Below are 26,381 nucleotides of genomic sequence, written 5' to 3'. Positions count from 1 at the left end.
AACAGTTTCTAACTGTTACTGTGTAAATTCAATATCTAAACCTATCTTTGAAAATGAGGGCTAGTCTCAACCATTTTATATTGCAAAGGCTGCATCCTTAGACTTTCATCTAGCATACTACTAATGTAGGGCTCCTGCTGTCAATTCTATTTCGTAATCACCTTCTTCAACTGCAAAATTCACAGGAAAATATCTATACCAGTCCATAACTTACATGCTTCTATTATCTATACCAGCATGTCATCCACAAGGTTTCTATTTATTCTGAAAACCTTACATTTGTCATTTTCACTTGCAAACACTGTCACACTATCAACTGTACCTAAGCGTCTGCTTCATCATCATCATTCAGCTCTGTTATCGGTAAATATGTCTTTCTTTTTTGCTTGCAAAGACTTTTTTCTTCCTCGGTCTTATGCCGACATAAAATAACCAACCAGTCAGCTCTGTTCCCGGGTAAGAAATCAACTACTGTACTTCCATTTCAAACGGCACAGTAAAATGCACCCATTACAGCTGTTACTGATCACTTCAAATTTCACTGAGGACGAAGATCAATAATTACCTATAATTCCTCAGCAATGCTAACTCTCTGTTATCAAGTTTGTACAATTCACAAACAAACTGAGGTAAATGGGCGTAAATTCAAGTGCAAATGGCGATCACTCACAGAAAAAAACACAACTGTTCAAAACTGTTGTGTTATAATTTGTTCTAAAAATTATATATCTAAATTCTAATTCTAGATGGGACGACTGAAATAAATTAGCCTGTCAATCCTTACACATTTCAATCATAATAAAAATGTCAGATATTCCCATAATAAAAAGACTACTGATTAAAACACCAAACAATATAAATCTTCGGTTTGTCTTTGTTGCGTTCTGTGGCCAAAATAAAGTTTTTTATTTATTTTATTTTTTGGTTACTCATGTTGATATGACCTATAAGGAAAAGAGGCTTACTTATATTAATGTAGGCCGAACAAGGCAACCCAGGATGGATTTCCCCTTTAGTGAGAATTCCGGTGTATATGAGGATGAAAAAGTGTATAACTGTGTGTTTCAGAGATTAGCTAAACGATAATAATGCATTTATTTGTCTAATCTAATCAGTTTAGGGCATAAGCAAAATATTAAATTGATTATTACATTGAACACGAAGGCTAAAGCTCTAGGAATACTAGAAGCTCATCACAGTCACAACATCGAGAACTATTGCTCCCTAAATAGGGTAGCAATGTGCATTGCTTTAGAAGCAACCAGAAAGTAATTGGTAGATGTTACCAACATCTTCCTTTTCGTCCAAAAGCTCTAAGCTCCAAATAGCTAAAGTGGCCAGAAACCAAACTGGAAACTCTAGACAAAGCAAGTATGCCTAAAAGTTAAGAGATACATTTACTCAACATTTCTCTTATTCAGTTCTGTATGAAACGCATTTAGTTAAATTAAGTTTTGTCAGTATAATGAAATCTCAATTTAGCATCAAACAACCTTTTTAAAAACCAAATGAGCTGCGCTTATTGGATTTTCTTTATACATCTGTAAGCTTAGGAAATTTTGTGTACGATTTCTATTTTTTACTGTAACTATCTCAATTAGGGTTCAATTAAAGATATTCAATAAACAAAATAATTTCAATGTATCTCTTTGAGCTGAATTTCTGTGATGTACAGCCACAGGACTGTACTCCAGAGAAAGTATTATAATTAGATTAGATGAACGTTCTTCACGGTTTTCTAAAGAAACAAAACTTTTAAATATGCAGCAGACGTAAAATGTTTGCGCTATTAGTACAAATATTCTGCTCTTACACTGAAGATGTGGTGGCCGTTCTGACTTGTTTGCAAAACCAAGATATTTTCAGTTTATTTCTCCGTATGCTCTATTTAAATTCTGGATCATCATTGCCATCAAATGGTCTGTCTCTTATGACATTTTGTCATCTGTCAATGAGCAAGCCCTTCCTTAATGATAACTGATGTGTCATTACCACTGTCAATATGATTCAATACGTAGAGCAAACTTACACAAGAAATCCCCTTTTTTATCAGTTGTACTTAACCTTCTTTCACTTTCTTGGGGTGTGACTGGCTAATAGAAAGGAAGAAAAATTCAAATGTAAATTAAACCAAGACCGTCTTTAAAGAAAAAAAAATCCTTAGAACTTAAAATACTAGTCATCATACACTGACACCTAGAAACTTACATCCCCATCTTCTCCATGGCCGCTTCCAGCTTTTCTTCTGCCAGGTCTTTCCTCACCATCCTCACCCCTGGCCCCAACTAATCTTTCCTCACGCTGCTTATTCCTAAGCCGTCGGGTTTTTGTTTTTCTCTTGGTTGGATGCTGGACATTTTCATCGTCTGTATGACGCTCCGGGTCAGTTGGGCCATCAACGTCTGAGTCTCGTTCCGGTCCAAGATAGTCACTAAATCCCGACTCCTGATAAAGGGGGTTTAATGAGAACTCTTACGCTCGTGGCTGTTCTCATCAGCAATGGGGCATCGAAAGAGTGAATTGTTTGCCAGGCATCCTGGGAGTTTTCTGATGGATTACTTACCAGTTCCATCGAAGATTCAGCCTTCACAATGATCCTCAAATTTTGAATGTCTGATCATTTCATACATTTCTGCATTAAAAATGATCAAATGGTCATTGGATGGAAGTTACTGCTGCTGCTGCATGGCTGTGTCAAACAATTTCACCAACGATCCCCTTTTCTTACAGAAAGGTGCATTGTAACATACAAAAGCAGTGAAAACATGATGCTGGAAGTAAAATCATGCAAATAAATTATCATTTCATGCATTATTGTAAAAAGCAATGGGAAGCTTAACTTGTCTCTGAAAACAGTGTTTTTTTTTTCATATACAGTGTGTCTGTAGTTAATGTGTGTACTGAGTCTCAATGAATTAGGGGAATAAGCCTCCGTCAGAGTCTTGTTTTCTTTCTTTTGGAGACCAGAGGATGAACTATTAGGATTTCATTCTCTTGGACATTTTATCTGCAACTATATCAGAAAACTAACGATGAGAACCATAAAGTTTCAAACTCACATATGAAAATGCTAAGTCTTCAGTCCTCTTATTTAATACCTTTTCCTCATACTAGGAACTCAGCATTTTCATGAGGAAAAGTTTGAAACTCTGGAAAGAAGTTTAGGACAAATCGAATCAAACTAGATGTCTAACTGGCAGTAAATAGCAAAATTATGATATGTAAACTTTACCAAAACTATCTTTCCAGGCAGTCCATTCTGACATGAAATTTGCTTATTAGATGTCCATGAGTTATACATGATCACAACTACTACCTTGAAGCCCGAGTCGCCGGTGTCCCTGCCATGAGTCGAGCTGGGCGAAGAGAGCCTAGCTGGGGCTGCATCGTTCACCATCAGGAAGTCTCGTCCACTGGACTCCAGCATCAGTTCGTGGGTGCGTTCATCCCCTACTGACAAAGGAGGCTTTTCAGGGACATCACTCTCTGTCGTGTTGGGATCATTCTCTTCAGAGGGTCTGTCAGAAATGCTCACACGACGGGTTCCAGGAGAATTTTCATCACTACTTGCCTTGGGTTTTGTTTTGGTCTTCTGTCCTTTGCCTTTAGTTTTTGGTTTACCTTTACTGCCATTGGTCGATAATGACTTTTTGCTGCTGCCACCTTTCTGGTTTTGTCTACCTTGACTTTTTCCCATTCCGGGCTGAGCAGCCGACTTTGGGCGGCCTCTTGGGCCTGCTCCATCTGAAGACTGCTTACCATGTTCTCCATCTACATATTCATCATCAGTCTGCTCCATGGCTTCATCTCCACTCCTCTCCTCTTCTGAATAATCCATGTTTTCCTCATCATCATCATCATCATTATCCTCATCATCCTCATCTGCAGTGCCATCATCTCCTTCATATTCAACCTCTCCATTCTCATCATCTGGTCTTAATATCGCTTCCCCATTTTCACTTATTTCCATTTCTTCACCTTCGCCTCCATCACCAATCAATACAGTGTTTCCTTTTTTAAGCATTTTTGATTTCTTTCCTTTGCGCTTGCGTGATTTTCCTGTCTCTTCTTTTGGTGGATGATCTGAGCCCTCATTCACTTCTCCTTCATTTTCACCTCCTTCCTCACCGTTGGAGTTCTTTCGGCTTCCTGCTTTGGAACCTTTCTTCTTTTTCGATTTACTGACAGATGAAGCACCTTCGCCATCTTCACCCTCGTCTTCCTGGCTAGTTTCACCCTGCTCTCTACTCTGTTTGGCTTCTGCTCCTTCGTCATCCACTTCTTCATCATCCACTTCGGTCTGGCTGTTATCTCCCTGTTCCTTGGATGCTTGTTTGCTTTTCTTTGATTTTCTCGATTTCTTCTTCTTTCCTTCTTCTCCCGGATTCTCTGCATCAAGATTTACTTCTCCCTCGGGAACATCTCCACCATCATCACCTTCATTTTGTTCCTCCTCTCCTTCTTTAAGCTGTTCAGGGATTTCAGCATAGTCGGACTGCTTCGTAGTATCTTGAACCGTTTTCGTTATTTCTTCTTCTACTGCCTCTCCGTCTTCTTTCACCTCTGTTTCTTTACCTTCATTCCCTTCTCCCTCAGCTTCCACACCATCTTCCACATCATCTTTTGACACTTCACCACTCTCGCCGCCTTCAGCTTCTTTCTTTTCTGTGTTTTCCGAGTCCACTTGCTCTGCAGTATTCTCCTCAATCTCTTTACCTGATGCATTCTGGGAATCCGCGTCCACAGAAGCGTCCGCGCTTGTTGCATCCCCATTTTGCATTTCAGCGTCTTCCTTTTTCACGTCTTCCTTTTCCTCCTTTGTCCCTTGCTCCTCCTCTTCCTTTTGTGCCAGTTCCGCCTCCTCCTCAAGAACAAGCTTCCTGATGTTGACCTCGGATGTGCCCGTCTAAGATGGTAGGGAGATGAGGTCGCACATGACCAGAAAAGGTCACAAAAGGTCAGGGTATAATGTTAAAATATTTCTGGATTAAGGAAGGACATGAATTTTGGAAAATGACATACTACTAAAATAGTGGGGAAATGAATTTTGTGACTAATGAAAAGCAGATACAAACTATAAAAAATTTAGCTGTACACACTTATGTTCAGTAGATAAGGGCAAGCCGAGTCGGTTGTTAGACTATGGTAACAATAACACGAATCTAAACAGTAGGACATTTAGCGCTGTAGCTGACTATTATGCACTAGTATTTATGTCAAGATGCAGACTAGTACAAGGAAATTTTCCTCATATAATGGTTAGAATGCGGTACTCTCTCCGTACGTAAAGTAAGTATAATTAAAGTCCTATCGAATTATCACAAAAAGAGATTATGGCAACCAGTAAAACATGGGGTTAAGGCACGTCTCACTCTGCTAGTTATGAGAGTTGAACAGTATACTAGTGTTGATGTGGTAATGTTCTGTCAGGGGGAAATCACAGGGAGGGTAACGTTCATTCTGCAAAACTAGGCAATTAATCCAACATAAAAAGGCATATCTAGCACTGAAGACATGAAAAAAATGGGAACAATTATTATATGAACACAGTTACCATAAAATCTGTTGGACACTAAATGAACCTACTGTTGGGGGAGGATAAGGGAACACAACACAAAAATAGGATTTTAATAATGCTCTTTGGTCAACACAGAAACAAGCAATATATGAATATGCAAATTAAACCTGAAAAATAAGAAATATATAAACATACCGAAATTCAAATGAGAAATAACACCATAAGTATTAGAAAAGGCCCGTGTTCGATGTTGAATAATGAATATCCTGTGGCATGTACAAATTATTTCTGTCCTAAAAAAGAACAAAAGTTCCTGGGCTACAAACGAAAGTCGGGCAAGTCAATCTCTTGGACTAGTGTGAATAAGTCTGAACAAACTCCTTTACTTTCTATATTTGTCAAATGTCGAAGTCTCCTGCGGCATGAAATTTAGCAATAAAGCAGCAATCCTTCATCCTTTATTTTAAAATCTTTTGTTAAGCTTTAGGCTGTGCAACACTATTCTCTATAAATGATGATGCCACCAGTTTCTTCATATATCACAAAGACATATGATGTCATCAAGCAAGCATGAGCAAAGATATCCGCAAGAGCAAAAACTGTTCCTTTTTGCTTCTGTCATTTCGCATCTGGCTAACTGTTGTGCTTAGGAAAGAAATGTGTGGAATGCCAAATCAACGTCGGTAACTGAAGTAAAATGAAAAGGTTTTGCATCTTGTGGATATAGCTTATAATGACTTCATTCATTCAAACTTCAAGAATTGAGTTATCTTCAAACCACTGAATACTGTACACGGACTTCAGCCCTGACAGACAAAACTGTGGCATCGTGTATCACAATGTTATGGCAAAAGACAGATTAGATTAGCTAAGTTACCTCAGTAGGGAGACAAATCATGACCCTAAGTTAGAGCAAACCGAACATTTTCTTACTCAACTGCTACCACGGCTACGCAGCACTTGCTACTGAATCTAAGTTCTATGATGCTATTGCCTATAGCGAATGACATTTTAAAACCCAACAGATCTTAATTTAGACAAGGAAATACCACTTACTTTAAATATTTTAAAGCAACTTTTCTCCTGTGGCTTATAATTATAGTGGCAACTATGTTACTTTGCTACGTTTTGCGCTAGTAAGCTAAATTATATCTAAATAATATGTTTTTATGTATACAAAGCTTGTTTGTAAATATTTTTTCATATGTATGCCTGTATAATATAAATTCCTGTAATGTACTCCTGGGAAATGTAAATACCAAAATAGTAAAAGCCTGACTCTGAGTCCAAGAAACGATGGATCTGAGGGCACAGTTAGTTTATACAAACTTGTCAGAAGAAGTATTTAGACCCAGATGCACCATCTGGAAGTTAATTTCTCTGTAAATTTTTATGACAGATTCTAAACCACCATCCTAGGTCATAAACAGATTCTCTACAAGGAAAACTCCCCATCACCACAGAGATAATGGTACAGGGACTCTCATAATTCACTAAGTGAAAGTATTTCAATCTATTCAACCTGAAAAAATTAAAAACTTTTTAAGAATTCATAAGAAATAAATATAGACCACTACCTAACTTACAGATTAACTGTAGTATACAAGACCTAAAAGAAGGATTAATGAGTCCTCTTTGGAGGCTCATTACCTGTCCCAAAATCTACTGTTTTAGGGACTCTGGTCCATTTTGGCGTGTCAGTTAGGCTCACTGGGAAAAGCAGTAGTGCCAACGGACCGAATTTCAGTCAAACCAATAAAATATTGAGTCTTTGGCCTTGTTTGGGATAGCCTACTAGTACTATGAAACTATTACACCTGAAATATTTGATTCAAAGACACGGACACCAACAAACCAATTCCACCCGTTCGGTCAGACAAAACTGTTTTGCAATGCAAAAGATTTTGTCAAAGAAAACTATGGCCTTGGTTATCACTTTTGATCTAAGGCAAACTAGGTAAAGAAATATCTCAACTAAAGAAATATATCTCAACAATATGTGCATAGATCTAAATTATTTCTTCCGACAAGCATGACCAAACTAGTGCCAAAATAGGGCATACAATAATATTCATGTTTTATGCACCTTATAATTAACAAAAGCCGAAAAACCAGTGTATGCACGAACGTCTAGATTTAAAATGGGAAAAAATTTAAGCAAATATCCATACCAAAATTTGATGATTTTTAACTCAACAGAGAAAAAAAAGCGTGCAAGAGGCCAAAAGGTGAATCACACCACGCTATTATCCATGCACCATTTACCCTTTGCAGGTAAATAAAATGTTTTTCCTGAATTTATTTTCTATTACGACCATTTTAAGTAATGAGCCTCTTCCTAAATTTTCTCTTGGTTTTTTTTTAAATTAAATATAAATCATGTACAGTGTTCCCTTAGTGTCTTAGTAAAAAGTATACCAGTAACGGAAACATTCTAAAGAAGTTCAGTAAACAGACTGTATGATAAATGATTTTCTTTTTACTGTACTTTCTTTAATTGACGATAATTGTAAACCACTTTCACAACCTGAATTTTTAAAACTAGTCTAGAACCGACACATACATGGTAGGGCGATTTGACTGAAATATGATTATCATTTCTCCTTTTCCGTTTCATGGGAATTCAATCATATTTGCATTTTTCTATGTACTATCAGTTAATTACAACACACTAGCACCTCTGCAAGATCTATCCCCCTCCTTCCTAATATCAGTTGCTAAAGTTAACGGATACAAAACCCTAATACATTACCGAGGAACATTATGGAGCAGCTAATAATATCAGTAGTTGAATTTTACAAGAGATAAAAAGTGATACAAACCTAATCCAAATTACTGTGTGATTGCATCGCTGTTCACTTTATGAACAACCATATTTCTATGTTTAGGTAACTGCCTCATTTCTCCCTTGCTTAATGTTATGAGAAAAAAAAAAAAAAAAAAAAACTTTCGTTTCGGGAGGGATCTAAAACGAAATAGTAATTTCTCAAGAATATCGTTATTGCAAATCATAATCTTATATAAACGAACAAAAAATTTCATACAACTGTGGTATTATTCTCTTCAAAATGAATAGATTAAATAACGTGCGTTTGTTAATACTTTTTAATTTAAACATTTTACTAACCTCGAATTCTTAAAAGATAGTTTTAAATTTCTAAACTACAAGTGTATTTTAACAGTCCAGCTATTTATAACCCAAAATGAATAATCCATCAAGGGTAATTTAACAAATCAGACTTTTTAACGGTCGTGGCTAATTAATTTTATTTAAGTTCCTGAACTTAAAATTTCCATTAACCTTCATGCATATTTTATAAGTTTTGTATTATGACGTGTGTGAGTGTGAGAATTTTCAAACTGCTACATAAATTTCATCTTTCCCGATACTTCGACTATTATGAGCTTAGCACTCGCTTAGTGCTTTTTTTTATAGTATTGGCTTTTTCAGGCTGTAATAAATGTACCAATAATAAATGATTAACTTGAAAACAAGAGGCCACGCTTTGTGCAACCAGTACAATTTCTTTAATCGAATGACTTACTTCACGGAAGCAGAATCAGAGAAAAAGACAGAGGAAGAAACTGAAGGTTATGAGAAGAGGAGTTTAGGCAATTTCATATTCCAATTGTAATCTGATGAGGAATTAATATAAATTAAGGTTTAGCATGAAATAATGGGTTCAGTATGAAGTCTTTTTCCGTTAAATTTTTTTTGCGTATTTAAAGACCAATAACTTTAGGTGAATTCAAATCAAATTGTACGAGGAAGAGTTTCAGTGTGATCCCAAATAGAAAATCGACTTGTGAATTGAACATTTGTTTCAAGTGAGAGATGATCTGGCCACCCCAAATGACCTTCACTTCACTCATTGATTTTTTCTTTGTAAATCTTACTGAAAATATCAAATGAACAGGGTAGGTCCAGAATGAACACAAAAAAATGCTATAACTTACAAAAGCGAAAATTGCTAAATGACTACTTTCAGAAAACAAAAGACTGAAATAAACTTTATTCTGAAAAAAAATACGAGACAGATCAAAATGGCAGACTAACCTGGGCATCCCTCTGCTCGGGTTTGTCAGATTTCTTATCATCGCTATCTTTGGAGTTCTGACGGAGATCTCCGGTGTCCGTCTGCGCCTCCGAATTGATGGGCGACGCTGTCATGGTCGACCGGTTGGACTTGAGGGCTGACGAGGCCGAGGAACTCATCAGGTCATTTTCGGTGTAGTCGGTCGGCGTCGCCCCTGTGCTGCCATGTTGGCTGGTCTCCAGAGCTCTGGGAAATGAAAATGAAATCACTGCTGATCTTCATTTACACTGGACAAGTAGGTATTTTCTAAATGCGATGTGGAATACTGACACTTATTACAGAATAGGGAGAGAGAGAGAGAGAGAGAGAGAGAGAGAGAGAGAGAGAGAGAGAGAGAGAGAGAGAGAGAGAGAGAGAGAGAGTCTTAAGCTGAGAAAAAGGGGCAAAAAAGAAAAATAGCTGCCGTGTAAGAATTGATCAAATCCGCGTGTTCTCTTCTGTGACGATTTCTGCTTAAAAAGTAAATCAGTTTGTGGTCAGCACCGACTAACATATTAAGTCCTGGGAGAGTAAAATGTCAAACTAATATATAAATATGGTTTGTACAAGATTAAAAAATGGTAAATTGCGAAGATCGAGGTTCCACTAAAACCTTGGTCATCACAAAATTCACGAACATATCATATTTAATCGAGCACCAAGACTTACCTCTGCATGGCCTTCTGCAGGGCATGTTTGTCGGTCAGTTTCGAAGCCGTGACGCCGCCGTGTAATTGCAGGTACTTCGCACAGCCTCGATTGCTGCGCGCCACAGCGGCGTCCAGCGGCGTGAGCAGCTGACCCCGCGAATTTCGCATGATAGGGTTGACAGCAGCCTGGGAAAAGGCGAATTATATAACTATGTGGTGTGCAGGACTTACACATGACAATATGCAATTCATAAAAAAGAAATGCCAACTAGAAAAAAATATACAAACCAATTCCTGTAATTTCATGTAAAACGAAAAGCTTTATAGAAGCAAATAGGTACCAAACATGAAGCAAATGCAAAGAAACAAAGGACTGATTACTGGTTAAAGAAAAGGGTGCAAAATGTAACAAGATGTCATCCTATTTACGACAATATTTAACAACCACTTTTCAATTCGCAGCCCAGTTTTCCTTAACAGAACATCCTTCAAAGAAAATAAGGAATAAATTTCCATAAATGGAGAAAGCCTGGTAGAAAACAGCGAAAAAATATTTCAAAATGAAACGTGACTGAATGCATGCACGCTAACTACAGCGTTAGGAAAATCGATATTGACTGACGGAAGGAAACTGAACATGAGTGGTGCAAAGATTGTGCAAATCTAACGTCCGTGAATGAAAAGAAGCCATGAGGTAATGACTGAAATTAAAAGAATTAAAATAAGCACATTAACTTGCAGATTAAAGCTTAATACCTCACGACATGTAACTTAATGCCTAAGAAATAACAGAAAACATGAGGAAAGCATTTGAATAAAAAACTTAAAGAAGCACTGACAATGCCAAATGAAATGTATGTACCAACTTTTAACAAAAGTAGTCTAGAAATTTTTTAAAAATCAAAAAATCAAACTGCCATTCTAAGAGGAAAAATTAAACATAAAAAAAAAAGTAACCGGAACAACAGTTCAACCAAAACGGTCATGTTTGTCAGTTGAGACAATACTGGACACAAAGAATCGATTGTAAAGCAAGAGTAAGAGCGAGAAGTAAAAGAGAGCCAGAATGAATATAGTGAGGCCAGAAAAGAAAAGACTATTGAACGAAGAACCGATAACAGGAATGAGATCACACGTTTTTCTTTTCTTAATCACAATCTTGCTCAACGAAAGAAAAAACAGCAATCCTTTTTTGTATCATGCGCTGTGATGTTTTCAAAACAACGCGAGGATAATGTTAAAATAAAGCTAATCTGACCCATAAAAACTACCCCTAATGGGCTAAGTCGCATAACAAAATCCCAATAATGGGTTAATGCCTACAACAACGATCATCAAATGGGTTCAGACCCAGCAGTAAACAGTACCCGAGGAAGGACTCAGCTCTATCACGAAAGATGCAAAATCAATTATCTGTTATGTAAACATTACCTGGGTCACGCGGGAGTGACCCACATAAATGGTGGTACTTGGGTATTATATGGAAACTGATTGGGTGACAGGTTTCTGTAGACTGGCGCCATAAAGCAACCGTCATCGACATCGGGAAAAAAAATGATTGGCTATGATAAATTTTTTAGAAAATCTCAATATATGAGATGATTATTACAGAATAACATACATATAAATCGTAATCATTACAAATATTCGTCTGGTCATTCATATTTCCGTATCTTGGTGTGATACAGTACAGCGAGCGTGAAATGAAGGAACTTCCGTATCACTTCCACGCATTGTAACCACAATATCAATTAAAATCTTCGTAATGCGAACACGTTCTCTTTAACCAAGGTAACAGGGAAGATTTATAAATGGCTTACCTGCTGGTCCATAAGTATTTTACACATCTCGATGTTGTTGTTGATAGCAGCGATGTGAAGAGGGCACCGTCCATCTAAGTTGGGAGCGTTCACTGTGTCTGGTCGCATGGAAAGAAGCCACCTGCAATATGACGGCGATCAACCTGAGGTCAGGTGGGGGAGGGGGAGGAGTAGGGAAGGATGGAAGGAAGGAAAGAAAGGGAGAGTGGAGGAATGTCGTGCATCGTGCCTTTCTCTCTCTCTCTTTCTCTTTCTCACATAAACATATTGGCCAACTTCAAATGTGTTCTTAGAAATGAAATATACTCACGTAAACTTTCATTACATGTTTTCTCTCTCTCTCTCTCTCTCTCTCTCTCTCTCTCTCTCTCTCTCTCTCTCTCTCTCAATCACACTTCCCAGCTTTATAATATGTTCTTAGAAATGAAATAATATATTCACGTGAACTTTTCACTGCACGCATTTTTTTCAGAGGGTCAGTAGATACATCATTTTCGTCTTCATAAACACAGATTTGTTTCCTTCCTCCATTCCCTCTCAGGTCACGCAAGGTCATCTACCAAACGTCTCGTGATCGTAAGGTTGACGGATCTGTTGTTTGTGAGGTAATCTTAAGAGAACAGAACACAATCACAGATTCGGAATGCAGATTTCTTAAGATTTAGACTGTGATTTGTTGTTCTTGTCTGGAACTATTTTATACATTAGCAATTCATTAATGCTGTTCCATGTTTTTAGAAATGATTTCTTTCCTGAAATGTCACTTTTCCTTTGCTCATTTGAGTAAATGCAACATCAAGTGAGTTTGAATAAAGTATCATAAATAATCATTTAACTTTAAAACGCTATAAAACCACAACATTCATTGAATATAAATGAGACATTTAGAGTGCAAGGACGAATACAATCTATTTATACACGAAGCCTTAATAAGGATTCATTCTTGACAGGTCCCCATTTAAAACACTTGAAAAGAATAGAAAAAATCTCTCGTGAGAACAGAGTATGCTTGACAGGTCCAAAGTATAACCTCTAGAGACTCTCCAACGAAAATCCAATCAGTTTGATGGGTCTCAAAATGCATGGATGAGTGTACGAGAATTACAGTGCACGAGCATTCAATAAAAACTGCCACCCCTGTATTCCTCTTGCCAATCAATTTATCTCAAGCTCCATAGCAAGGATCAAGAACTCTTATGGCTGAGCTATGTGAAAAGAGACTTCATTTTATTCTAAATTCCTAGACACGGTCGTGTTGAGGAGTGAACACTATCGTTGTATAATCACTCTCTCTTGAAAGCCAACGTCGTCGTATAATCATCCTTGTCTGTCCTACTCAAATAACAAACTCTTTTCTGGGCTATAACTTCCATGTCCTCTTCTTTGATAACTGGCATTTCCTGAACAACGAAACAGAAAACAAAAAGGCCACCTGGAATTTCCTCAATAAATAATTTCTCTCTCTCTCTCTCTCTCTCTCTCTCTCTCTCTCTCTCTCTCTCTCTCTCTCTCTCTCTCTCTCTATATATATATATATATATATATATATATATATATATATATATATATATATATATATATATATATATATATATATATATATAAATATATATTTTATATATATATATATATATATATATATATATATATATATATAAAGAAAGCCTAAACCTCTCAATGTTTTGGTAAGTTTGTTTCATGAACCCCTATGGCTCTGGTCGGACATGATAGGAGCTAACAAATTCCACAGTGCAACTTGAGAGGTCACCAAATAAGCTCGATACAGGTTCTTTTATGTGGTCATCACGTTCGACAACCAACCAAAGCAAACAATCAGATAAGAAATCTATGAACATTTAAAATAAGCTCATTCTCGCGTTTAAAGAAAAGTATACAAGTAACAAATGAATTAAAAGAATGCTTACATAACCAGATCCTTGCGCCCAGACTGGCAGGCTTCATGAAGAGGCAAATCTCCTTTGACGTTTCTTTTCCACAGATCGGCGCCTTTCTGGTGCAGTAGCTTCAAGGTTTCCAGCTGTCCTTTCGCGGCCCCACAATGAGCAGGCCTTTGGGCACGACGATGAGAAAAAACAGTCTTCATCTTGTTAGCAACGATAAATATCGTAAATTTCTGAGTTGTGATAAATAAATCATTAGAGAGAGAGAGAGAGAGAGAGAGAGAGAGAGAGAGAGAGAGAGAGAGAGAGAATATGATAGCTGTATAAAAGTAATTAATTAGGAGTGTAATAAAAAACGAAAAAGTAATTGTCTCCTACAGAAACGGGGCGACCCTTGGACTGTTGCGTGATGTTGCTCAATAGCAATATCAAAGTGACGATAACTTCCCCGGCGTTATGATCTAACCCAGTTAGACCCTGTCAAATTATTTAACAAAAAGCGTGCCAAGACCTAACCCCTGTGCATAGCTGCGTTGCCGAGTGGGCGACAGCGATCATCCCTTAATCACAAGAATTAAACTGCATTATGCTTCAAATGTTTGGCACACTTTACATGGTAATGGTATTTGTAGTGACCCTGTTTATAAAGGTCGTTCTTGAGTGAGTATCTTCTGGGTTTATGCAGACACTTGACAGTCAATAACATCTCGATTATTGGTACCGATAGGCTTCGTTGATTTCACTTCATCATAAGATCCACAAATTATACTTACAAAAATACTGGTAAATAGCAGAATGCATTATTTCTGGTTAAAACGTATTAATGAAGAAAATCATTAACCCTTAAAAATACGAGGAGGATACTAAAAGAAAAACATTACCTCAGTGCTAATCATCCTTTCGGTAAGATGAATGCAAAAAAGTTTAAACAGTTCGGAGACCACAAACCTCCGCCAAGACTGAGCAAACCGCCTCCCCAAAAAGTTCCTTCTCTCCAAATCACATTCTTATCTTTATCAAAATCTAATCGAAGCCCACCCTGGATGCAATCAAAAAAAGAAAAAAAAGCTTTGTTAACCCTGCTAAAACTCGAACACACAAGCAACAGAGAAAAAAAAACTTGGCGGAAGTAATAAAAGCGTCCATTATTTCTAGTTATATAGTTAAAGAAAAATAATCAGTCAATGAGCTGACAAAGGGCAACATTAACTGGAAAATATTACTCCACGTTCTAAAACTAAATAAGTAACATATCGATCAAAAAACTCCATGGGTTCCTGGACAAAACCTTTAAATCAACGCTTATCACTTTTATTAAACAAAGCGGAAAAAGAAATTCTACAGACAGAAAGTGAGAGTCTGGAATGGCAAATTGCATGACATTACATCATTTTCATAAAAATTCACGCAAGCGGAACTGTACTAGATTTATAGCAGCAAAAAATAATGTAAAAATACGTAAGAATCTCACAGAAAATCGAAAGCAATTCCCGAAGGACACTTCCTTAACTTAAGCAAAAAAAACTATAATTTTCGGAGAGAATTGTCTAAAATTTGTTCTCGCAGTATTAGCACGTTGGGTGAGTATTTCTCCTCTTAGGCTCGTTAATATCCTTCGACCCTATTACATCTGGAGAGAGAGAGAGAGAGAGAGAGAGAGAGAGAGAGAGAGAGAGAGAGAGAGAGAGAGAGAGAGAGAGAGAGAGAGATAATAATGGTTTACAGTTCTTCCACTTTCACTGACAAATTCTGATCCGCAATGTAGTGTCAATAATTTTATATAAATAGCATTATTGGTCAAAACAAAGTTAGAACTTACAAGAGAGAGAGAGAGAGAGAGAGAGAGAGAGAGAGAGAGAGAGAGAGAGAGAGAGAGAGAGAGAGAGAATCTTTGCGAAACAGGAATATAATCAGCATGCGTTTGATTCGAGCGAACTTTCAAAAGATTCCGACCAACGCATTCCCACGTCCGCATTTCTCAAAGAGCGTCTCTTCACATAATAATAATAATAATAATAATAATAATAATAATAATAATAATAATAATAATAACGCATGCAGTTTTTCACAAAATATAATCATTTTCATCATAAGAAGCTGGTAACATTTTCAGTAACAACCTTTCCATTCGATTAATATAACCTCAAAAATTTCTCAATATTACGCATACAAGAGAAAATTCTGATGAATTATCTATTATTTCAGATGACTTGCAGTTTAAAAGAACTGCGATCATGGAACTTGTTATAGTAACATCATAGATAATCTACATTTATTTTTTAGTAATTTTGGTCATCAAAACTACATCCACTGAAAGTAATTTCTCAAATAATTATCTGGTTACCACAGTTACTTACAGTATTCCCAGCAGTTCTCTATTCCTAAATTCCAAAGTACTCTTTGGGTTTTAGATAAACGGTTTTATGTTAAGACAGCCACCACGGTCGGGCATTAGTCAAAACTAGCAATATAGCGGAATCCCTACGAGATATAAAGGAAAAAAAAATCGAAGTAAAAGTGGTAATATGAACCCCATGCAATCTATTGGTGGAGCTACTAAGGAATGTCTGAAAAAACTAGGACTCCGACAAAAATTTAAACCTCTACTGTACAAACTTATAAAGACTATTCAATATTTTGAACAGCATGGAGAGAGACAAAACAGCGGTAGAGAAGCGAAACTGAATCAGGTGATAATATGAAACAAAGGCAATTCATAAATAGGGAAAAAAAACCTTGAGAGAATTGAAATAACAGCCTCTCAGGTGTGAAAATATTTGAGCAGGCGACTGTAAAATTAAAGAAGACAGAGAACACTAGAACAGGATAAGATATGAAGGTCAAATATTGGGAAGGACGAGAATAACAAGGGAGAAGAGCATGAAGTAATCCTGTGGAGAGTACGAGAATGATTTATTTTCGACATCTATGAAGGCAGCAAGTTTAATATTTAAAATTCTGATATTCGTAAGGTTTAACTGAATCTCTTACTATGACTTAAAACCACTTAAAACTGATACTGAATAAAAGATATGCACAGCAATAATGAAAAGGCCCAATTAAAAACTCACGTCCTCCCTTTCCTATCCTGCCTGTCCGGGTGAGCAGAGTGGTTAAGTAGGAGCTGGGTACAATCCGCGTGGCCTAAGGTCACAGCGTAGAAGAGGGGCGTGCAGCCGTTCGAGTCCAGGGTGTCCACCTCAGCGCCGCACAGTGACAGGAGACAGTCGAGGCAGTCCAGGTGACCCCGCGAAGCCGCGCAGTGTAAGGCTGTGGTGATTTTTGGGGCGGGTAAAAACTACGCTAGTGCAACGCCTAACTAAAAAATCGTAGCAGGAGGCTAACTACTAGTCCGTGACCCAGAACGAAACTAGTAGCTCGCAACTGGGAAGCATGTAACAAGCATTTAAGATTGGTTCGTACGGTAAAGAATAAGGTTTACCACTGTACACATCGACATGATCGTTTGCTATGCAAAATGTGACCAATTTAAAAAGACAAACTACAAAAATATTATAATAATGACAGCCACGATGGTGTTCTACATGGTGGGTGTTCAAGTATCACTGCCGAATGAATGAAACATAAAAATAATATGCAAGAGTAAAAAATGTGGATTTATACGAATGCTTAGATGAGAAATACAAAGGAGACGAGCAGATTTCATGAAACGGAAAAAGCACAGACTTACACATGTAACGAACAAGAAACAGAAAAAAAAAATCTTGACAAACACACACAGCTGAAGTGTTTAGATCGTGAAAATGGAACCTAATCAAAATAGTACATTATAATACAAAACACGTATGTACATGATTATACGTTGTGACTTTACGTGAGTGCTCACTTAAGAAACTATTATAAATATTTATTTTGGACGAAAAGGAATAAAGCTACGGAACATTATATAAAATACGATTAAAGAATTACTGTAAAAATACTCACGTTTCCATTGTGTCAAATTGCTTACAGAAAAGCCTTATTTGCCTATGTTCGACTTATTAACTTTAGTCACCAAGAATAAAATTTTTGCTGTCTGTCTTAATGTATGCATACGTGTATATTCTAATGAATACATCAATGCAATTTTATAAGGACCTTAGGATTCAACTTCTATAATGACAGTCGATAGTAGCCTTCACGTCTACTTTCAACAGGTTTCTGAAACTATACTGTACACTCTCGTCAACCATTAGGTTTTACCATAAACCCACGATTGACTGACTTTCGAAGAGGAGTTTGAGTGCCAAGAAGTTCGTGTAGTTGAATGTGTGCTGGCAAGTCCATTCAAATCAAGGATCGCAACTGGCCAAGGGGATGAGAATCTGTGGTATCCTCTAGCGACTCGTCATATGGAGTAACGCATTTTCATTTTCTTGTTATGGACGTCAAAAACGCTATTGTATTACAAAGATGCAACTTCCTTTTGCTGTTTTAATGGCAATTTCTAATACTAAATTATAAGTGAAACTGCAAGTGTTTCTTTTCCCTTATGTTACGTAATGTCCTTAATCAAATATTGATGGACTGCAACATAATGCATAAGGAAATTATCTACGGGGATTGTAGGAATGACAACTTATGTCTCTAGACACTATGTATTTACTTAGTTCCCTAGACATTATCCAAAACATTTGTTAATATGCGAGAATGCTGACATTTACAAAAAAAAAAAAAATTAAAATAGGAAAATTGCATTGGCAAATCCAGGAAATTACATCCTCATAGAGAGAGTGTTATTCAGTGGGCAAGAAAAATCAGAAAGAATCTTAGTTCGTCATCAATGGGACCACTGAATTCTTTGGGTTGACATTTATAGCCGGTCAATCCTGAAGGAAAAATTATGTCAGATCTACGAGATGAAATGAATTCCTACATACGTGGGAACTTCAGTAGGGTGAGTTGAAATGGTCCTTTTGCATATTCACTGTTCTTCGGATGCATATAAGGGTATACACGTATGTATGTACAGTATATTCAGGCATACAAGCGTGTGTATGTCTGCATCTATGTTAGCACATGAATATACGTCGTTCATATGCACTGCAAAGTTAAATTTAAACTTTTATCTATATACCTTATGTTAATTAGAAGCTCTGTAGTTGAAAAGCTTTAGTTGCACTTTACTTTTCGGTCATTTGAATCCTAAAATTTTGATGTTAAGAACACTATATACCTCTGGTGGTTGTCTTATAGCCCTTTAAAATGCTCTAATATAAAATATGCAAATGTTAATCAAGGAGAAAAGATGTACTATATTGCGGAAGTATCAAAGGCTCCTCTAGTTAGCAGCTACTAAAACTATTCTCACTATAGAATTCTCATAGCTAAAATAAATGTTCCTCAGTACAAGCACATTTTAAATGTCAATAACGTTAAAACGGGGAAGTGAAATGTTATGATGCATGTCTATAGAATATTTCGAGTATTCGGATCCTCGCAGACAAATATTAAATAGCGTACACCTATGGAACAGTACCAGTTTTTTATTCGACGATATTCCCATGCAGCCAAACGCACTCATAAATACAAGTAACAATCTCAAAAAAACAGGCAAACAGAAAGTAGACAGCTAAGTGGAATACATAAAACAGAAATGGACAAAAGTAAGTTCTGAGGATGATTGCAAACCTGCAACTTTTGGACAGAAAATAAAAGGGTTTACAGACCCCAAGGTTTAGATAAGGTTAATGATTTAATGACCAAACGTTATGAGATGACTAAGAATGGTAGTAAATTTAAATCATATATATAACTGATGTTTCTTAAATATTCTTATTTTATTTTATTCACTTATAACTGCATGGTAGCTTTTATCTTTTTTTTTCTTGGGAAGTTATGTTTCAGAAGTGGTTAAGCACATCTAAATAAAAAAGGCAATACTTTAAAAAAAGTTGACATGAGAGAAAAACATTAATATAAGCATATAGAAAATATACAGCACAAAACTGAATTACCTATTTTTAATAAAACATGTAATTAAGACAATAGGTATTTTAACGATAAATTAAAAATAAATTTGGACAAAAGAAGTATTTCCTCTGGTAAAAATTCTCGAAGAAAATGAGAAAAGATCCTCTAAAAAATTATGAATAATTAACATAGAATATAATCCCCATTTTTCACTCCGTGGTCGCTGCCTCTGAAAATAAGATATATAATTTTCACTAATAACAGTCCTGTAGCATATATCTCGGACCATCAGAGGAAATTTAATGCCGAGACCCATTTTCAGAGAAATAAAAAAAAAAAGTTTTGTAAAAAGAGGTAGTTTGGGACAATGTGGGCCAAGACTCCAAAATTAGGAGTGATTTGCGAAATAAATTGGGATTATAGACACCCAACACTAAAATACAAAGCACCAAAAAAGGGATACCACAACAACTTGACCAAATTTTGAAAATTCCAGACGAAGCATCGATTCAGACATCAGAATATATTAGACTAGAGAATTGCGATTTCGTTTCTTAAAGAATACAAGCTGATTCATTACATGGTTAAAAGGAAAAAATTACAATTCAAAAGTTTGCTACTGAATACAAAGTCACGAAACTTCAAGCCACGCTCAATTTCGTTTAATGGTCCAGGATATGTGCCCAAAAAGGACGGGGTAAAAGAGAAGAGACAGAGATAAAATACGACATCGACGATCTCATTTTATCTCTCACCTGTCAATCCGTCCTTGTCTTCTGCGCTGACGGAAGCCCCAGCGTTAACGAGGGCGAGGATGGCATCGGCGCTTCCTGAAGGACAGTACACGTGAGACGGCCGCACCTCTGCCAAGACAACAGCAGGTCGTGCCACCAACACAACAGACTTTCTCTCTCTCTCTCTCTTCCTCTTTTTCTCTCTCACTATTGGGGTTACTGATTGGGGACTTGAGTAGGGGTAGGGGAGAGGAGAGTGCTCAGCTCTCACAACAATCATGCAGTGATGAAGATAACTCATTTCTATCTGGGCGGAATTTACCATTTAGAGAAGGTTATTTTACTAAAGGGCTAAGTTGTCAGGAATCACGGATGCTTCTAATTCTGTTGCTATCCAAAGAGGTCATCTAGGAACCCGCTGACAGGTAACAGATTCTCAATAAACATGCAATTTACATTTAACAAAGTTATAACTAAGAGGGTTTGGGGACGAATGGAAGATAAGCTTTGGTAGGGAGCAAGACAATGGACTCTACTAAAATATTTCAGAGCAATTCTTAACACACATTGCGGCTGGAGACATTATCAGTGCATATCCTTGAATAAAGAATATGCAGTGGCTTAACAATACATTTCTTATTCTAAAGTTAATATTAAAGATAGCAACTTATAACTATATGTATCATCTCGACGTCCATAATTTCTGCTAACAATCTGAATTTCATGAATAATTATTGCCTGAATAATTCAGAAGTTGAAAGGGTAAACAAAATCTTATTTTAATTATTAGTTAGATATGTCATAATTCTTCTATCATTCATAGCTAAGAGTTAATTCGTTATATGAAAATGTTAAATATGCTTATTAACTGAGAATGTTAATGTGCTTAACAGTAGCTTTTTACATTAATCTAACAACGTTCTCTGGACTGAGGAATCCACCTAGGAAACATGGAAAATGAACCAGCGTATATTGTGTGGATATGTAAGAGAATTTACCCAAGTCTGAAATACTTTTCCTAATATAAGAATAGTTAAATCTAATGTTATTTTCAGGTGAATGTGATTAAGACAGATGGCATTTTCAGAACTGTTAAACACAAATCCCATTCCATTATTTTACACATGAACAGATATGTACATCTAAGGGCTAACGAATAGCAGAACATCAATTTCTTATATCAAGGTTTATCTCGGAAAGATTCTAGGACAACGGACTGACTAATTAACAAGGAAACTGTAGTGGGGAAACAAACTGCAAAGAAATGAATTCTATACTGTAGTCATGCTTCACATTCTTGATAGTTTTTTTGTTATTATTTATTATTATTCCGGGTTAAAGACGTCATTGTGTTTCGAGAGGCAACATGCATTTCCAGATCTGCACCCAGCATGCAATGACAAACCAGATCGAGTGAGGAGGAGGGTGCCGTAAACTTCCACTCATTCTTTGTAAATCCGAATCTCTCTTCACACTGGTACTCACTCTCAGAGTCGTAACTCAAATGGCTTGTTTCATTATGTTTTAAATGAAATACATAACTGGTGATTCTTAAGTGTACAAAAGATACTGGTACCAAGAAAGTTGATCATTCATGAGGCTTTTTCCTCCCAAGGGTTAAGAAAGACGAATACACTTTGAAGGTCTGTAAATCAAGTAGCAATAACTGAAATAATTCGATAAAAATATAAATAGAAATATTAAGATAAAGTGAGAAACAAAACAGTCAGCCTTCGTATCTAAAACAATGATGATAAAATCTATTTATATATCAAAATGAACATAATACCCATTTATTTGTCGCACAACACACCAGATAAAACGAAAAAAAAAACCACCATTGAAGCAACTAATTTTGCACTCTCATTATCGACCTCAGACCTTTCCAGGTCTACTAGTTTATTATGAAAAATATCTTTGTACCGCTGCCGGCAATCGTGAAATGGGTGGAGGTGTTAATCTCGCATTATGCGACACACTGCCTCCCCATCACTGCCAAGCGTCAAAAGATTTTCCTTCTCCCAACGGAGTATTATGCTATAATTTAGCAATAACGGAAGGTCAAGGTTATCCAGAGAGAGAGAGAGAGAGAGAGAGAGAGAGAGAGAGAGAGAGAGAGAGAGAGAGAGAGACTTTGCACTACTAGTTTACAATGCTTCGGAAATTCAAGAGATTGAAAGATTAAGTAGACAGGCGGATTCGTTTAACATCCAAGTTGAAATAATTTGACATTTCAGCCCCTTGAAGATTAGACGAGAGAGAGAGAGAGAGAGAGAGAGAGAGAGAGAGAGAGAGAGAGAGAGAGAGAGATTGTCAGTTAATCAGCGTATGATAATTCAGCAAAAGAAAGGCCACAAAGAGAGAGGGGCAGACAAATGTTTGAGACAGGATACGAAATAAAAGTGAATGGGGGAGCATTGCATATATAAGAGCTTCCATAAACGAGAAAAAACTCAACTCGGAGCACAAATATCACATTCACTAGAAAACACCGAAAATTTGCAAGTGAATTCCCTATTATGACTGAAACGAAAATAATAATAATAAAATCGAAAGGACACAGAAGAAACGCGAGAAAACAGTACATAGAAACCTTAAGATCATTTGAAAACACTGAGAATTTGTTTAAATTTCAATTTCGGTCAAATCCTTAACTCTAACGACACGTGTACCACCAAAACCGAGGTATTACGGTCGCCTTTTTATGATACACAAACTCTACTGAAAGACTGGAGACTGCAATGCGCGGCCGGATGCAGCTGTGGTATCAAAGAATTTAGAGACCATGGCTTACGGAGACTGTGCGATTAAGGCCTGTTAATGGGCATGGCCTTAGTATTGATCTACTTAGCAATTACCTGCAGAAGGAAAAGGACTTGGACACGAAAACAAAAAGCATCTACAGACGCCACAAAATGCACGAGCGGACAAACTACGCACAATGAAAGATATGCTGCAACGTCACAAAGTCGCAAATGATGTCACACACAAAAGGAAACCCTGAAAACACAATAAAACTCGAAACAGGACAAGATTTGTCAATGAGATAACGTCCACACCAACAAGGTCATGTCATTCTCATTCTATAAAAAAAAAGTACGTAAGAACGTGTCAATAACAATCAGAATTGTCAAATTTAACTCAATCAGTGAAAATATAAAACAAAAATGTTATCGCTCTCAATAAAACTCAAAACTTCAATGTAAGACAAAATACATGAAAAACAACTCAAAAAACGAAAACCATGCAGCGCACTTAAAACCGTCAATAAACTGACATACGTCAACAGAAACATCATCAATGCCTGAAAGAAAACACACTTCAAGGAAAGGTTAAATGATTCATTCGTGCTTCGTTTTTAATTCTCAAGTGACGTAATGACCGCGTCAGAGCGGGGTTTTTCATGTTTAGGGAAGAAGAGGGGAGGAGTTTGGCTGGAGCAGGGGCAGGGGGGAGGGGAGAGGGAGTGACAAGTAATCATGTTTGGATTCTTGGTTAGAGTGCATGGAAATCTGTAACGCGTGTCAAAGTGCAGTGTATCAGTGTGGCACGGAAGCAGACGCATACAACGGTACATGTGAACGACTGCCTGTCGATAAGGCGGTTAAAGAATGACATGTAGCAAGATGAGTGTATGTAAGTGTCTTTTTTAAGTGTGCATGTATCTGTAAGTGTGAGTAAAACCAGGCACTTATGTAATTGTATGACAACTGGTGCGAGGATGCAGTTTTACCACACGATTATGAGAACAATGGTGGGGGGGAAAGACGACACACAAAATGCGCACGACACACACACACAAGCACACACGATCCCAGATAAACAAAGCATGAAAAACATTACCCTCTGCCGACCTTGTATTATTCTCTGAGAATATTTGCGTGAGTGAAGAACGTCAGATCAGACATGTATTCTTATTTATATCATATGGAATTTTTATTTATATCTTATAGACCCAATACATAAACATAAACAGACAAAAGATGCACATAAGATTGGATGTCGACTCGAACAAGGAAACTTTTGAGATAATACAGCCGTGGCTTTAGGGGCGTTTACGCGAATGAGTCACAGATAAGTCATAACTTTCATCCTAGGACCCTTTGACCTTATAGAGTTCAAAAGGCGTGAGATGATGTAAATCTAAAATGTGAAAAAATAAGGAAATAAAAATCTGATGGTGTTTTTGCATCAAAATCCCCTAAGGATATCAAATAAAAAAATATCGTTAGTATTTAGCACAACAGGATCATTCGCTCTAAAATCGAGAAGAAAATATGCCCTTTGGGAAAATTACTCGTGGAAATCGGCCAAACAATGTCTTAAATATTTTTTGCATAAGAGGACGATTCACAAAAGCAAAGCAAAAAAAAACTTTGGCATTTAACCACCAATGGAAATTAATCAGGCAAAACTTCGCAAATATCTGTTGCACACGAGGATGACTTACATTACAAAAAATGTGAAGATAAAAAAAAAACAATGATGCAATAAAAGCCACACACTGTGCCACACCCATTTTCAACCTACCACTCAGGTGTTTGTCTCTTCTACCATTATTAGCCTCTACTGAACCACTGCTTATATTCGACCTGGACTCGTAATGGTTGCCTATAATTATCAATATCAAGTTCATTATTGATTACCTGGATAAAGAGTTTCGAAAAGGCATCAGCGTTCTTTAATATTTAAGGAAAGAGAAGTTGAATTCGTTAAGTCAAAATACAAGAAGAATACTTACAAAAAAAAAAAGCATTTTCTAAAAATGATTCTTGATGATCGGGCCATCAGTGAAGGCATAATTATACCTGTACTTATTATTCTACGTACCGGCTACCTTTACATTACATAAAAGATTTCGGTCATGAATAAAATTAAACATTAAAAGAAAAAAACAGCAGAGTATGAATTTTAAGTTTCAGCCCAATGTAATCCCAGCACCATAATCAAGAAATACAAATTGAAAAAAATCAGCATAAATATCACTAGATCAACAACAATAAAAACAAAATAACAAATGGACCCCCCTAAGTAATAAAAAAAATTAAAGGACAAGACTAAAGAAATAAATGACCTAGAAATAAAAGAAAAAGAAGGCTGCAAAAAAATATGGAATAATGAAAACGAGTATATTATATGGACAGTGACAGTGAGCCTAGCAACTTCCTATCTCGCTTTCGCAAAGTACATGTAAAACACCCCCGTACATAAAAATGTTAATAATAAAATCCGAACTGAGCAAACAATGAAAACTCGTAAAGCGACAAATAAGCAAGATAATGATGACAAGAATTCTATAAAAGAAATTTAAAAATGGCGGATAATGTTACAAGCTGGATGTAATGGAGCTATCAATCATTCGTGAAGGCTAACACGTGGCTCTGATAGAATAAAAATAAAAGCCCTGTGAAGGCAATTAGGGGTATGAAAGTATCTCATAATTCCAAAATTTAAAAAATTTAGGAAATAACACAGTAATCATGAAATGTCTGTAAACATAATTATGTGGTACTCTCTTCTGTAAATGTGCAAAGATATTCCGGATGAATTCGGATAACTTCAAATAGGAAGCAACGTTATGGAGAGGGTCAATCAAGGCAAATAAGCGGTAGCATTCAACATATAATTACCACTAAAATGGAGAACTGTTTCGCTAAACGAACCATTGAGAAAGCGACAAACCATGCCAAGGGGAGGGCCAATTTAAAGGGATCAATTTTAAGGGTAGCACTGGAGGAAGAATTCTATGGCTAAACGGAGAAAATCAAT

The 26,381-nt window shown here is 36.7% G+C and overlaps 1 protein-coding gene across 2 annotated transcripts in view; it reads right to left on the bottom strand.

Annotated features, from left to right (window-relative positions):
• LOC136843334 (uncharacterized) overlaps positions 1–26,381 on the bottom strand; it is a 222,680-nt gene that overhangs the window by 26,626 nt on the left and 169,673 nt on the right. Inside the window, exons 7-14 of one of the 2 annotated variants that reach the window (XM_067111621.1) lie at positions 20,634–20,741; positions 17,037–17,235; positions 13,990–14,133; positions 12,065–12,185; positions 10,264–10,430; positions 9,576–9,801; positions 3,317–4,906; positions 2,209–2,445 (exon numbers count right to left, since the gene is read on the bottom strand). In XM_067111621.1, the coding sequence (XP_066967722.1) occupies positions 2,209–2,445; positions 3,317–4,906; positions 9,576–9,801; positions 10,264–10,430; positions 12,065–12,185; positions 13,990–14,133; positions 17,037–17,235; positions 20,634–20,741 (2,792 nt within the window). The remainder of the gene's footprint in view (positions 1–2,208; positions 2,446–3,316; positions 4,907–9,575; positions 9,802–10,263; positions 10,431–12,064; positions 12,186–13,989; positions 14,134–17,036; positions 17,236–20,633; positions 20,742–26,381) is intronic. The other variant, XM_067111622.1, reaches the window with a different exon arrangement.

Source organism: Macrobrachium rosenbergii, chromosome 11 (assembly GCF_040412425.1).
Source record: "Macrobrachium rosenbergii isolate ZJJX-2024 chromosome 11, ASM4041242v1, whole genome shotgun sequence".
Lineage (NCBI taxonomy): Eukaryota > Metazoa > Arthropoda > Malacostraca > Decapoda > Palaemonidae > Macrobrachium > Macrobrachium rosenbergii.
Note: the sequence above shows the minus strand (reverse complement) of the source record. Positions and strands in the feature narration are given on the sequence as shown.